At 40.2% G+C, this 16,240-nt stretch overlaps 1 protein-coding gene across 1 annotated transcript; it reads right to left on the bottom strand.

Moving 5' to 3' along the window:
- Positions 1-5,862: 5,862 nt before the first annotated feature.
- dhx8 (DEAH (Asp-Glu-Ala-His) box polypeptide 8) lies at positions 5,863-15,646 on the bottom strand. The gene is made up of 23 exons (XM_063482605.2): positions 15,481-15,646; positions 15,102-15,187; positions 14,951-15,023; positions 14,759-14,850; positions 14,095-14,201; positions 13,565-13,936; positions 13,255-13,399; positions 12,737-12,943; positions 12,538-12,625; positions 12,193-12,290; positions 11,409-11,556; positions 10,745-10,926; positions 9,859-10,053; positions 9,549-9,734; positions 9,249-9,459; positions 8,962-9,143; positions 8,574-8,714; positions 8,297-8,452; positions 7,985-8,122; positions 7,701-7,829; positions 7,079-7,275; positions 6,786-6,965; positions 5,863-6,685 (listed from the first exon to the last, which is right to left on the bottom strand). Exons 1-23 carry the CDS (start codon positions 15,587-15,589, stop codon positions 6,466-6,468), a joined length of 3,642 nt encoding a protein of 1,213 aa, XP_063338675.1. The 5' UTR covers positions 15,590-15,646; the 3' UTR covers positions 5,863-6,465.
- Positions 15,647-16,240: the final 594 nt, after the last annotated feature.

Here is a 16,240-nt window from a genome sequence, read left to right as displayed (position 1 = left end):
TTAATAAATACTCATAATAATATTCAAACTGAAGTCCTGAGAATTCTTTAACACAGCTGAAAGAAATGTTACTGAATAGTGATGAGAATTTTAATCAAGTGTTTCTTAATTCAAATTAGACTGACCCGTTGTAGCCAGGTACTATTCGTCATTCAGGAGGGCAGTTTAAGGGATAGCTGGAAGGGTGAAGCTACACCATCTGCTGGTAAAACTGTTTATGGTACCAACCAAGGTATGGCCGCATACCTTTGAGCTTTAAAAGACCCTCTTGCAGATAACACGGTGATAATGGTGAGCCAAAATAGACGGACTCCAGAGGAGCTCACCATCTGAATGACAGAGATGAGTGTAAACAAATACAGTGTGCATAAGGTATTGCATTAATACACAGAGAGCTAGAGCAGTAGTTGCCCACCAGTGTACCTTTGGATATTGTGTCACCTTAAGATCACAACTGTAACTGCATAAAAATGCAATTATTCAAATTTTAAAGATGATATTTTAGCATAACTGAAATATTCTGGTTCATAGTGGGGAGGATAACATTTGTGAGGTGGTAAAACCTTTTCGTTTGGAGACAGCAACACAAAACCACAAAGATGAGGGGGAAAAAAACTCGGGAGAAACAACTGCAAAAGCTACCTGTTACAAGTTGAGTTGTAAAATGTCAACAGCCTTCTGGCTAAATGCATCATTTGGAGTTATCTAGCACTAAAATGATGCAAAGTCTCTACAGACACACTTTAAAACCCAAAGAGCTTTTAACTGGAGGTAGCAATAACATGTTTCATGGTGTGCCTTGAAATTCTGGCTTGCCCTTTGATGCGCCTCAGGCAGGACGTTTGAAAACCACTGCAGAGAACAAAAAAAGTCGATTACAGGTGTTAGTCACCAAATTCAAGAAGGCACACTAAATCATTGCTTACTAATATAATAAATGCCATTTGAACGTGATAATTCATCTGACTTCATAATGTTATCTTAAAGTGACTATATATATACTATTTAATACATACTATTTACGGCCAGCTGGATAGCGTAGTGGCAAGACTACACACCTTTGGAGTGGAGGATCACAAGTTCGGATTCCTACCTGGGGGCATCTGTATCCATAAAATAAGTAAGGGTCGGCGAAACAACGAGTAGCTCAGTGTTCCAACGTGGTATGGCGAGGGGGAGCCAGGATGACAGGTCAGGGGGGAGATATCATCACCCCCACCCAAGATTGAATCAAATAGCTTGATTTAACTTTAAGTAAATTACTTCTAAAAAGTACTGGTAGGGTTGTGGACTTTGTCTAGCATACTGAGTCATGTCTGGGTCCATATCTCTGCAGCACACCATGGGTCATGTACTTGATTGATACACGCAAAACTAATAAATTAACCAACTTGAAATTAGGGTTGCTAATAGATGCTAAGCCTAACAAAAAACAAAGAAGCAACTACTTTGAAGTGAATAAATAGCCCTAGAGAGAAAAAGTTCCAAGTAAGATCATATACAGTTGTGGTCAGAGGTTTACATCCACTCATCATGGCACTGAATGGTAGTAATTTCTTTCAACTGTTTTCAGTGTGGAATAACTGTATAGATTACACAGACCCAACAAGAACTGGGTTCATAAGTTTTCATTTATTTTGGGTTTACTCTAGTCCTCACCAGATCAAAATCATACATGCAAGATGAATTATATACATACACTCACTGAAATCTTTTGATAAGTGGTGCTGAAGGGCCTACAATGTCTTTTAACTTGACAAGGCCATTAAGTTGTCTTAAGTGATCATGATTGGCTACAACTGGTAGTTTTTCTTTGCTAGCATAAACTGACAGCACTCATTGGATTGACCAATACTCCGAACAATAGGAAAGACCAAGGAACTCAGAGAAGATCTTTAGGTATTCTTCTAACCTTGGCAAACTATCACCCTCAGAGACGAGAGGAAATTACTTGAGATGTTCAGGAACAACCCAGGAATCACTCAAGCCTGCCATGAACTGGAAACTGCTGAACACCAGTGTCACTGTCCAGTGAAGCGAGTTTTACATCACCATGGACAAAGAAAGAAGCCACTTTTTCAAAATTAGCACCTTTAAGCTCAGCTGAAATTTTCAGCTGCCTACATGGACAAGACAAATGTGTTTTGGAGTAAAATTTTATGGTCAGTTGAGGCAAAGACTATTTCGCCACAATGACAAGAGGTATGTGAGGCTTTCAAACCTAAGAGCACCGTCAAGCACGGTGGTGGCAGCATCATGCTCTGAGGCTGTTCTGGTGCCATTGGGACTGTTACATTGAACAAAGTGGATGAAATAATGAAGGAGGAGGACTACCTCCAAATTCTTCAACTTAACCACAAATCGCTCGATAGTTGAAAACTGGGTGTTCTAACAGGACAATGACCCCAAATATACATCAAAACTAGTTTGGGAATGGACAAAGCAGGCTAACATTAAGCTTCTGGAATGGCCCCGACCTCAGCCCTACTGAAAATTTGTCGACTGCGCTTAAAAGCCAGGTTCATGCCATTAGACTAACCAGTTTAAAAGAACTGTGTTAAGAAAAGTCATTAAATATCGACAAAATTATGCCAAAAGCTTGTTCATAGTGAACAAAAGTATCTGGTCAAGGTGCAACTTGACATTTCACCAGATATTAGTAGGGGGATATGTATACTTTTGACACTGTGTTGCTTAGAGAAAATCCAAAATAAATTCAAACTTGTGCAACCAGTTCTTGTTGCTTTAAAGTCAGTGAAGATGCATGCTATACAGTCGTTCCACTTTCCATTTTTCTCACCAGGCATTGCAACACTGTGTTGGCACTGATCTTCCAGTGAGTCTGAACATGTGTAAATTTCCAGCTAGATCCATAGAACAGTCTTCATTTTGTTTAATTAAGATGAATTGCCAAGATAATGAACTTCCCAACAAGATCATTGTGTATTAAAGTATGAGTCAGAGGTAGTGAGCAGGGCTGGAAGGAACTTGTAAAACCTCAGAGACCCCTCAGGCTACCGAAGACAAGAGTGCATTACGCCTCTGTGTGCCAGTGGAAAGTCAGAGGAAGCCCTGATAATCATCTCCAGCTCTGAGGTCACAATGGAATAGGCCTGGCGTAGAAGAGAAATTAGAGTTTGATTTCTTTAAATTTCAAATCTCAAACAAGAGATTGGTGGTGTTGCATTTTAATTAAGTTTCCGGCTGGAAGTAATGTTGTTTGTGGCATAATGATCTAAGTTTGTTTCAAGGATGCTTGAGAATTATTGCAAGAGAAAGACACTGCAAAGGTTACACAAATTTTGGAAATGTTCATATGTGGACATTTTGAAGATTTAAAAAATCCGGCTGTTTTTTGTTGATACCTACTAGTTACATTTCTCACCTTGCTTAGTCAAGAGGAACACATGGAAGGTACTTAAAACTGGTCCTCAATCGAGGTTTGCCACTTAAATTTGCGCTGTTTTTCTAGCATTTGTGAGCTCTCGAGACTTTATAAATACGGGAGATATCCACAGGGGCTGAAAAAACACACGTTCTGTTAGAAATTGAAATCAAATCAGTCTGTGTCACAATCTAAAGCCAAACTCACAGCACAATTTTTCTATAAGCAATTTTGAGCATCAGTGCAGCGTGAGGAAAAACAAGCTACCCTGGATGTTTTTCTTTTTTTGTAACTCAGTGCAGAAAACCTTCTAAGTGCATTTTGGGTAAACCTTCAGAGAGTTGTGTTACTAACTGAAGTAAGTCAAGAAGGAGAGCTGTCATATGCTTTGTGTTCTATATGAGTGTGGCCATGGAAGGAATTCCTGCAGTTCTGCTATTTCAGTTATGATAGACTGATGTTCAAAGCTGGTTATAGAAAATCTTTGACTTGCAACACTGGCAGATGTGTGAAACGTCTGTGTGACTATCTCCTGTACTTATGAAGTTATGTGAAAATGCTGGAAAAAGCTAATAAGGCAAAATTAGAAAGTACCACAACTCCTAAATATTCACAGTATGAATTTTGCATGGTATCATTAAATATGATTAAATATGGTAAAGTTATTGTACAATAATTGTAAATAATTTCATTCTGAGGGGGTCAAGAGGGAAGTCTTTTAGATTTGGTAGATTTCATATGAAGTGACCCTTACAGTTTTCATATGTAGGAAATAACACATAGCAGAACTGGAAAATGTCAGTAAGTAAGAAGTACATAGCGTTCACATGGACAATATCAGACAGTATACCTTGAAAACTGTGAATGACGCCTGCTGACCATTAGTCTGACCCTCAGGAATGGTGAGTACCATTTAACCACCTTCATCCGTTTCATCATCTGCAGTTTGAAAGCATAGAGTAAAAATTTATCCTGCAGTCCAACTTCAACTTAAAATGTTTTTTTGCTGTTTCTTTTATTCACACTCCTGACTCACTAAAATATGGAAACTTTTTTTTAGGAAATACACTGACAATCAAAACAAAAAGTCGATAACACACTTAATGAGACTTTTCTTACACCAAGGCCATAATATTTAAGTATAAGTAACCAATAAACCTGTACTAAAAACAAACTTTTAAAAAAAAAATTTAAAGTCATAAAACAAAAGAAGGAAATGGATAAAGAATAATAATTTAAGGTGTACTTACTATAAAGACGGCTCAATTTTCTGTCAGAAATGCTTTAAAGTCTTCAAATGTTGGGATTCTCGGTAAGACTGATCACAGATTCACCTCCAACACAGCAACTTATGCTCAGCAGTTCATCCTAATTTTACACTCCTAGGACGAACTTTATCATGCATCTTTACAATTAAGCAATGTCAAGATGACAACATTCATTATAAAGACATAATTAGTTATCAGGATTCTCCAGCTCTGTGCACACCAAAGATAAACATGCAAGTTGTTACACTTCAAACGCATTTCGCTTCTCTCGATTGAAGCTAAATGTTTCAGCGCTGCTGCCCCCTGTTGGACAACTCTACATAGCTCAAGGTTAATATGCATTAAGCGTGGGGTTTTTAAAAATATATTTTTTGGCTTATGCGTTTCTCTTTGTAAACATCCTGAAGTTTAAAATCTTGAGTTTCCATCTTCATATAAAACTTTTCATAGGTTGTTACCTGTTAGATTGTTACCACCACTGATTCTTAATCCCTAGAATATCCACCCTTAACAACATCAAAGTCATCAAATTGATCTTTTTCGTGCATTTTTAAACATTCTCATTCAAATTTCTGTAATTGTTTTTCTTCCATTAACTTCTTTGGCTCATTTTTATTCTCCTCTTTGTGACTAGCTACAATACCACAATTTCCCCCTCAGGAAAATTTCCAGGGTACCATTCTCTACCTTTGTAAGAGGAGCTTACGAGTCAGCGCCTCTCAGTCTGAGGCCATAGTCCTCTGCCGGAAAACCGTGGATTACTGTCTGTGGGTTGGGGAAGGAGTTGTTTTCTCAGTCAAGGAAGTACAAATATGTTCAGATCTTCCTCACAAGTGACAGAAGGTAGAGCATGAGATTGACAGGCAGACTGTAGAAGAGCAGGTGTTACTGATGGTTGTGAAGAGAAAGCTGAGCTAGACGTTGAAGCTTTTAATTTGCCAACTGATCAGGAACAGTAACTTGGACATGCAGAGGAAGCTCAGAGTAGCCACCCTACCTTCCCATCTAAAAGAAGTCAGCTAAGGTGGTTTGGGCATCTGATCAGGACCTCTTCTGGATGACTCCCATTGGATGTTTTTCTGGCACACCTAACTCAGAGATCTGTCTGGCATTTGGCATCCCTCAGGAGGAAGGGAAAAAGCTCTGACTCGACTTCAGATAGCTGGATAAAAATGGGTGGATGACAACAAAATCTTAACAGGCTAAGGAAAATTTAGTATTTAATGAGAACACGTTTTCATAGTTTCACTGTAATTCTTTGATACACCGACAAGTGAAAGTCTCAATTCCTGTACAAAATACATCAAACAAATGTTTTTCCATCCTTTTACTCTGATATCAGTTGATTAGTTAAAATATAAAAGCCCCATTATGATTTCCTTTAGGTCATTACTTAAGACTTAACATTGCAGTATTACAATTTAGAGAATAGAAATAAATATAACATTGTTTTGCAAAATCTGCAAACAGAACATTAAAACCGCCAATTTTTCCTGCTAGTCTTAAACAAAGGAAATACTTCTGGTGTTTCTAAAACAACTGACACCAAGACTCCCACCCCATCTCAATTTAAAAAAAAACAACAACAAAAAGTCAAGAGTCAAGACGAACACAGAAATGTGATCAGTAAGTTTTGGTGGAAAATGTACACTGTTTACAAAACTGAAAGGAGGACTGACTGCAGCTTCAAATCAAACTGTGACGCAAACCCTTCATCCTGCAGGGTTTTCCCAGTGCTGGTACGAGACCACACATCCGACTTTGTCACTACTGTCCAAGTACCCGAGTTGCGCGTTTGTGATGTCACACACATTATCGGCGTCTGAAGGCGCGTGAGATTCTCCAAGCGTTGGGCTCTTCGTAACGGTTGTACAGGGGCTCGAGGCGCTGCTGTTTCTTCTGCTTGCTGAGGCGGGTGGGGTCGGACACTTTAAAGAAGGCAGGTGCGAACTCCACCAGCCAGCGAGGGTCGATGGTGGTCACCTCACGCATGTACTCCTTTGTAGTCAGCACCAGCTCGTGGTACACAACCCTATCGACAAAGAATTTGAGAAATCAGACAGTGCTCAATTTGCAAAAAAGATTTACTTCCTCTTTCGCTGTGGCACAGTAAAACTGAAATGCTGACATACCACTCAGGCTGCCGGTTGAACAGAGCACTGGAGGGGTGGATGTAAACAACTTGCTGGTCTATCAGGGTTCTGTAGCCCTCCTGAGGATCCTTTTTGGCCGCATTCCTGAAGAAACCACTGCAGATGGCTTTCTGGACTCGCACAGTAGCTTTACCACAAGATACTACATCCAATTTATGTCTAAAGAGAAAAGAACATGTTAAATCTTTATAAGCAATATAATTTCTTGTGCTACTGTTAACATTTAAAGTAATTTTTTAGTTTTAGTATTTAACATTTTGGCTCTATTGTACCTGTCCATGATCCCCAGCATCTGTTTGCGGATATCCTGGGCTCTGCGCAGGGAGCGAGCCTGGATGAAGTTCTCATAGCACCAGGGGTTGGAGAACTTGTTGTTCTTCCAGGAGTTGTAGACAGCTAGCAGGGTGAGGTGATCGCCCTCAGGTTGGTGGAACTTTGCCTTCTTCTGGTCAGCCAAGGCCTGCTTGTCCTTTAACACAAAAAAATGGGGGGGGGGGGGATCATTGAATTCAGAATGCATTTCAAAATCTTTTACTATAAAAATGTTAAAAACATCACAAACACTCAGCTGCAGCTCTCATAGCCACCTGCTCCCAGATTTCAACATTTGTAAAGTTTTTATGAAACTTTGCTTTTTCAAGTTTAAATGTTTCTAAAAAAAATTTGAAGTAAATAAGTCCTGAGGTTGCTAAAGATTTCCCAGAAGGGTTCATTTCCACTGGACATCCCCTAATCTGTATAAAGTGGCCTTGATCTCAACTTAATGCAGTTAAACCGTAGTGGATTCAATGGTCCATTGATTCAAAGGAAGCGCTACCACAACACATTGCATGACTGCTTACACAGATAAGGAATGACATGTGTAGAAATGACTGGATGGTGTTCAAAGCATACCTTAGGCCTGTAAAAGACATTCTGCACAGACAGCATCGACACGATTGTGAGCATCTCTTCGCTGCAGCCCAGATGGACGGACATGATCAGCATCTTACACAACATGGGCTCCAGAGGGAACTCAGCCATCTAGCAGACACAAACGCACAGGAGATTAAAAGTCTTATCAGAATAACAGAAGGACAAGAAGTTAAAGAAAATACAGCTACATAAATCTGATTACGTGTAGATTTATCTGCTCTTCTTTGCAGCAGAGAGAAACTATTTGGTAAAAACATCCTTACCCTTCGACCCAGTCGTGTGAGTAAGCCTTCATCGTCCAGGGCTCCTAAGGTGTAGAGCTGCTCCATGGCTGTGATCAGAGTCTCCATAGGAGGAGCGTCCATGAAGTCAAAAGACAGCAGATCATTGATGCCCATTGCCTGGAGGAGTCAATATTAATATGAACATTAGTGATCTGAAACGTTAAAGCAGAGTTCTAGTTTACTTCTCCTGTCTGTTAGTTGTTTTGTTTTTTAACTCGTTCAATTTCTTCTTCTCAATAACGCAGGATGTCATCCTATGCATGATAAGAACTGAAGGACGACAGCACCTACCTTCAGCGACAGCACAGTGCTGGCCAAGTTGGTTCTCTGGATTTCAGGTACATTGGTTGTCAGCATCTCATCTCTGTAGGCTCTCTCAGTGTACAACCTGTAACACTTTCCAGGGCCTGTTCTGCCGGCACGACCTGCCCTCTGCTTAGCCTGAGCCTGGAGCAAATACAATAAAGAGTTGTATCTCACACTAAATCGTTTTGAAACACTAATGCCTTCAGCGAGGCTCTAAGAGCTCCTTTGCTACAACATCAAGTACATCACAAAGCCGCTGTACCTGTGAGATTGGCGTCACCACCAGCTGATCAATGCCGGTCTTAGAGTTGTACACTTTCTGCTTGACAAAGCCTGGATCTACAACATAATAGATTCCATCGATGGTCAGAGAGGTCTCTGCAATGTTTGTGGCGATGACAACCTGAGAGAAAGAACAAAGGACGTTATATATTTGCTCTGAAGCAACAACATATCCTGAATTGACTTTACCCATGTCAATATAAGGCCAAAAAAATACTAAACACACTGACTAAATCACTGAAACATATTATATGAACCAAACTTTTAGTTCTACAGACAAATGAAAAGGGACAGTTACACAAATTGTAATTTTTGAACAAAACAAATGTTATATGTTTCTATAGATTCTAAAGATTTACTGAAGGTACCTTTCTGCTGCCTGGGGGTGCTGGGTCAAAGATTCTGGTCTGCATCTCACTGGGCAGGGCAGAATAAACTGGCAGAATGATCAGTTCAGGAACATCAGGCCCAAGAGACTTCATTCTCTCATAAAGGATCTCACAGGCTGTGTCGATCTCCTCCTGTCCAGTTAAAAACACCAGGATGTCTCCTGCAAAGGAAGAGTCACAATAAGATGGATGACATGGACTGATACTAGAGTCCAAAGGCGGAAAGAACATCCATTTTTCATGACTTAAAGAGAAAAAAAACATACCTGGAGGCTCAGTCAGATGAATCTGCATGACAGTGATGAGGCTGGCATCCAGGTAGTCCGTCTCAGGTTCTTTGGTGTAAAGAACCTCTACTGGATACGTTCTGCCGGGGATGGTGAAGATGGGTGCTTCATAGAAATACTGAGAGAACTTCACAGCATCCAGTGTAGCTGATGTCACAATAAGCTTCATGTCTGTGCGCTTCTGTACAGTCTGACAAACACAAGAAGAAACACTCAGAATCCCTTTTGTCTCTGATTCTCCATTAAGTCAGAGATTAAATGTAGGAGACCTTTGCTTACCTTCTTGAGGAGGCCAAAAAGAACATCAGTGTGGATTGTCCTCTCATGAGCTTCATCTAACATGATAATGGCGTACTGGCCCAACTCTGAGTCAATCAAACACTCTCTCAATAACATACCGTCTGTCATGTACTTGATCACAGTCTCAGGACTTGTGCAATCCTCAAAACGGATGGTGTAGCCCACCTGGAAAACACAAAAAGATAAGTCCCAATGAGATTAAGCAAAGCTGCAGTGTGCAAAAGATGCTCAGTAATTATATACTGTAACACGATTGCACTTTACTCAAGATCAGAAATATTTAACTCACCTCTTGTCCCAGACAACAACCGTACTCCTCAGAGACTCTCTTAGCCACTGACATGGCAGCCACACGACGGGGCTGCGTACAGCCAATCTTCCCCCTGGCTGTGTAACCAGCCTCTGCCAGGTACTGGGTGATCTGTGTGGTCTTTCCAGATCCCGTCTCTCCAATGACGATCAGGATCTGGTTGTCGTGAACAGCCTGCAACAGATTAACAAGGACACGGCAACAGTTAGCAACAGGTAAACAAAAAGCATCCATCCTTATTTGGGTTTATTTTTTTAGAGGGAATAACAGTTTTTGTTGGGGGTGTTATATTTTACTTTGTCAGAACCAGAAGAAAGAAGACACCAGCTAAAAATCTGGTCATTAACATTACTAAAAGCTCAATTAACCTAATCATCAACATCAAGGACCAAGTTAATGTAAAACATTTTAAGAACTTTTACATACCAACTTGAAAATGTCATTGCTAAATCTTAGAGAAAACGTGAAACTATCCTCTTTAGGATAGCTATTTGTTATTAGACTTGCACATGTCAATATTTCCACCCCACTGGGCTGAAGCTTTGTGGATTTTTGTATTTTGAGGATGTTTTTAGGCTGAGGATGTTTCAGTATTTCATAAGTTTTTTATTACACAACATACCCTGAAAAGCTCAAACTATAAATGACCAGATTAGCCCTACAGTCAGATTGGGCAATCTAAACTTTCAAAGTCCAATTTTAGTCATTTCAATTCTTTTTAAAGGCCATTTATAGGTGAAAGCGTCCGCCTAGGACATTTTAACAACCTGCAGCCATCTTTGAATAGATTCAGTTAGAAACCAATTTTTGAAACATGAAACTAAATCTCAGAAATTTCTCCCACTGAGTTTAAACTGTAATGAACCTGAATGAGCTGCTCTTTCAGCTTGTAGATGGGTAGGCTCTCTCTCTGCTCCAGGATAGAGAGTTGGGTCTTCTTTCCATAGGATGCCTTGTTCCCTCCAAACGCATGTTTCTTCCACTCTGGGATGTCATTGGGCATCATGCCAATGCCTCTCATGTTAGCGGCAATCTGTCGACCATCAGCTGTAAGGGAGAAGAGGAAATATATCTAGCTTTACAACTCAAGTCTGACCGCATATTAAGCTACATCTCTGTTGGGTTGGCAGAATAATGCCCACCAGTGGAAGCCATCTAGACCACCTTGTGCTTAAGGAGGGCACACAGGCACACTAAACCATGACAAGACTATTCCGGCCAGATGGGGGGCTGCAGGAAACCAGATAACTATCTCCAGTACCGGCAAGCCTGAGGGGTGCTGTCTGCCAGCATGGAGGAAGTGTTGTGTCTGGGCTGTGGTTTTTAATAAGCAGGGCTAGCATACATGCTACAGTGCTACATTAATTTAAAGCTTATCCAAAAGCAAAGATAAAATATTGTCCAATAACATCTGAAAACCGAATTTAAGATACTTCCTCATGTCATGATTGCAGATGTGTTGTTCAACAAACTCCTATTTAGCATTAGTTTAAAACTGATTTAATGAGGACGTCCAAAAGATTTCTAACCATCTGGCAGCGGGTCAACCCAGTGTTTGTTCAGCCCCATGGGGATGGAGTCCATCTCTGCTTCCCGCGCCGCCTGCTTCAGTTCTCGTCTCTCTTTTGCCAGAGCACTCTGCATCATGGCTGCCTGGGACAGCGAGCCATCTGGATTCTATGAAGAGCACAGGAAGAGATCATAATTAAATACCATATAAATCATTAAATCCAAATTAAACAACATACTGTATTGCTCTGACTATAAGATCACTATCTGCAGGAGATGGTGTTTTATGCACCAAGTTGTGCCTTTTCCTGAATCAGTCCATGGTGATATATTACAGAAATTCATTTACTTCATAAAATTAAAAATTTATAAACTCATCCATCTTTTTTCACCATTCTTGCTCAAGGCTGTGGTTAAGCTGGTTGGAAAGGTTCACCAGTCTATCCCAGCGCTGACACAACCACTCACACCTACAGCCGATTCAGCATTACCAATTGACCTAACCTGCATGTTCCACTGGGAGGAACCTAGAGAGAACCAACGCAGGAAACACATGCAAATTCCTTACAGAAAGGCTCCAGCTGGCCAATGGATTCAAACCAGGGACGTTCTGTTTGTTTGACTGCCGAGATGTTTAAATTTAACTATTAAATATAAACAAGAATATTTCGCCAGAATTATAATATAATTAATTCAATTTATAAATCACAGCAGGGTGCTGGAAAACTTTATGGCCTGATAATTTTTTGAAAATTTACTCCTAGTTTATTCTTTTTTTCCTTTCACTCAAACTTCTACTGTTACCTTGACAATCTTGACAGGGCTCATGTCCATGCTTTGCTTCGTGTGGCCTCTCAGAAACGGTGGTTCCTCTTCAACCAGCTCAATTTCCAAGTCTTCATCTGTATGAAATGAAACCAACCAGTTAGCAATCAGGTCACACTTAGTCATGGTTCACATGAACAAGGGCAAATACACGATTTAAATATTCAAGAAGAACAAATACACAAGATAGTATTAAATATTTATACTTAATGCTAAAAAACTGAAATTATTTAAATACTTGATGACTGTTTTATTAAGTGCCTTTACTAGCCTGAATTACTCATTTATTAAAGCAGTTCAGTCATAGACAAAACAATTTCTTACCCTCTTCATCATCAACTTTAGGAAGGATGCCTGTCTCATCATCAAAATCAGGAAATTCTTCTTTGGACAAAACATTCGCAGCAATCATCTGAGGAAATTTACACAACAAGAGCATTTTTTTTTTTAAACAAACACCTTTTAAAATTAGATAGACGCACAGACGTAAACGAAGCTTCAGCCACTTCAAATGTGAACCCACCTGTTTGATCTCCCACTTCTCTGGGTCTGAGATTTTGGTGAGCCTCTTGCGCTCCAGTGTGTCATCCTGTTCCAGCTCCGGCGCGTGGCCGAGGTTCAGGTTGCTCGGCCGATCAGGATTCCTCATGGAAATTTCCTCCCCCCCGTCGGGGCCAACGTTCCTCCTCCTGTTGGGGTTCAGGTCTTCTCCCGTCTCCTGGTCTACATCCTGGCAAACAGAGGAGGAAATAAAAACGTTCCATTATCTGTACCCGGAGCTGAGACACAACGGCTGAAAAATCTCAAGGAAAATTTGATTTAGTTCCACTGGCTGAAATTCACCAGAATGAATAAATACATACATTTATAATACAATAAATGTAAAATTAATTAAGCACAAATTATTTGATAAAAATCTTATTTCTTCAGGCAGGATCATTAGGAAGACATCTGAAAACTTCCTTCACTTTAACACAGAAAATCTCTACTTACTTTATTAAAATCAACTGAGCACTACACTGTTATGTTTTGTTTTTTTACCTTCATACTGAGGCTGGTCTTGGACCCTGTGAATGACAGCACCTTGACTTTGACTCTTTGGCCTTTGCTAACAACGTCGGCCACGTTGGCCACACGGCCCTCCCTGCGCAGCTCAGAAATGTGGACCAGACCCTCCCATCGCTTCCTAGAAATTGAGAAGATGATCATGGACAACTTTAACAATGAAATAAGAGACAGGACAAAAGAGGAGACATCTCTAAATAGTATGCACTGAAAACATCTTTAGTAACCAGCAGGCCCCTTTAAAACTGAAGGTATATTTATACAATGTTTGCGACCTTATACTAACCTGAGTCCCTCAAGCTGAACAAAGCATCCAAACTGCATGATGCTGGTAACCTTTCCATTGTAGATATCACCAACAGAAGGTTCCTCAGGTGGAGGGCGATCCACATGTTTGTCCTTCCAGCGGTCAGACTCTCTCTCTTGGTCTTTTCTCGGACTAGGTGAGCGCTCAGACCAGCGGGAAGATTTGTCTCTTCTCTTGCCACGGTCTCTATCTCTATCTCTATGCCGATCACGGTCTCTGGAGCGTGACCTGGATCTGGAATAGGATCGGGAACGATGCCGTCTCTTTCGGTCCTTTTCCCGATCTCTGTCTCGATCTCTGTGTCTGTCTTTTTCTCTGCTTCTGCTGCGACTTCGCCTGTTTTTTTCTGATCTACAAGAGGAGAAGAGCCAGAAATACATAAAAATAAACACAACAATAATATCCTGAATTCAAACAGCCGTCGCAAGTTTGCTAGTTGGAGCACAGGTATCAGAGATTTAAATAAATCCAACATGACAATGAAATGTGACCAGTGACTTGAGTCTTACCTGTTCTTGCTCCCTTTGGACTCTGTTCCGCTGACACTGGGCATGAACATTTCCAGTTCCTTCATGGCATCAGCTGCTACTTTAACATCATCTTCATCCAGGAGAGCCTACAAAGTTCAGTATAACAAAAATCAGTCAACATAAATTGGTCAACATTTCTATTTAGTTTTTGTTTTTTTTCTTTAATTTACCCATTTTTTAAAAACACATAGGACACTAGCTGAATAAATTAAAAACCGGATGAGATTGTGAGTGCTTCGGAGCAACGTATGTTAGACATGGGAGGATGAAAAATTACCTTTATTTACTTACAATTACAAATCCTGTTGCCTACAAGCATCAATAAAACATTTGGTATTTTGTGTACATATTGTCAGAAATATTATCATTGCAAACTTTCTTAAAATATTGTAATTTTGAGGCTGCATCTCCTAGCTGTACTGCCAATACCAGCCCTTTCATGTAAACACAAAGAGGAAAATCCTGGGTTCACTTATCAAAATGATAACCAGCTTAGTGACACCGCTTAGCCTGATTGCCAACAGAAGACATCCTGTGTGTGTTTAGATCGTTTCTTTGTACAGGGCCCATGTGTACAAGCTTGTTTTGCAATAAAGATAATGTAGACACTGCAGCTTCATGACAGTGTGATAAAGCCACACACCTTCGGTGCCGGCTCATTTGGTCTACACAGTGCAGGAAACATCTCCCTCAGCTTTTCCTTTTCTGACTTCGGCTTAGCCACGGACTCGGATGCTGGAAGAGGAGTACACGGTTAGAAATTTCACTTTTAAGGAGTAAAATATGTCTTTGGGACCATTAGCTGCCCAGTTTACAGTTAGCCTAACTACTTTACCTTTACTTGTAGATGCTTTGGATGGTGGTCGCATCGTCTGAATGAGCCTGAGCAGATTACTGATGAGAGAATCCTATAATAAGCGAAGAAAAAGTTAATGTTTAGTTGAATAACAATGAGCTTCATGAACAACTCGTAGAGACTAACTTACTGTGAATTCGGCTCCATTTTCGAGTAAAAGTGCTTTGAATCCATCAAAGCTCGGTTGTTTTTCGGCAAGGCTGATGACAAATTCAGCTATAAAGGAACCACAAACAACACATTAACGAAGAACTAGATGAGACTCATAACTGTCGAAGTTTAAATCCCAGCATTAAAAAGAGACCCACAACGAATTTACTGAAGGATTAGTATGTAAAGTTTTTTCTTTTCTTTTTTTTTTTAAATCTAGTAAACGACACAATACATCCAAAAGGAACTCATATGTTGACAGTAAATACAGATGCTAGTTTGCTAACAACCGCTAGTTACCATAAGCTAGCTAGCTAGTTTTGGCGGAAGGCGATTTTTTAGAGACATAATATACGTACCTAAATCTTTGTCATTTATTCCCAGATGGTTGTCAAGCTCCGTGCAGACTTTCGACACTAAAGACAGATATTCGAGCTGCGATAGCTCGTCGACTCCGATGTCTGCCATCGTCCACGAGTTGTTTTTGTTCACACAACGTAGACGCCGGCAGACATATTGGATATGGGCAACATCCCCTTCCGCCCTTTACGGAAACACTTAGTAGAGCTCAAGGTCTGGCTCCTACTTGCCACACGATGGCACTCAAGACCCTCACAATAAATTTGAATTGAAACGTCTCCACCACAGATGTCTTCACATGTGGGGTTTTCATTTCATGTCGTTTGCAAGAGGTTTGCCAGTTCTTAGCCCATATGCTTTTCTCCTTATTTTGCCGTTTGTGCTTGTTTTATAAACTGTATATGGTTTATTCGTGCAAATGATTAATACATTCTTTTTTGCCACAATATAGATGATAAATTTACTTTTTTTTCATGTTTTATGTTCTTTCTTCTCAAGTGGCGAGGGATGAAAAAATAAAGCCAGCACCAGCCCCTCTTATGTTCACTTGAGGTTGCTCTGAAAGCAAGTTAATGCCCATAGACTCCTTTATTAAAGCATCTAAACTTCGCTTCATTAAAAAAAAGCATGTTTAGAACCTAACACCATAAATTAATTTGGTATGTAATGAGTTAGGTGTGGCTGTTTTGACTGACAGGTGTGCTGACACAGGGAGCTGTAGCTGACAATTGTCTTCTGTGCTTCACCCCCACTAATCTG

The sequence above is a fragment of the Pelmatolapia mariae genome, linkage group LG8 (genome assembly GCF_036321145.2).
Source record: "Pelmatolapia mariae isolate MD_Pm_ZW linkage group LG8, Pm_UMD_F_2, whole genome shotgun sequence".
Classification (NCBI taxonomy): domain Eukaryota; kingdom Metazoa; phylum Chordata; class Actinopteri; order Cichliformes; family Cichlidae; genus Pelmatolapia; species Pelmatolapia mariae.
Note: the sequence above shows the minus strand (reverse complement) of the source record. Positions and strands in the feature narration are given on the sequence as shown.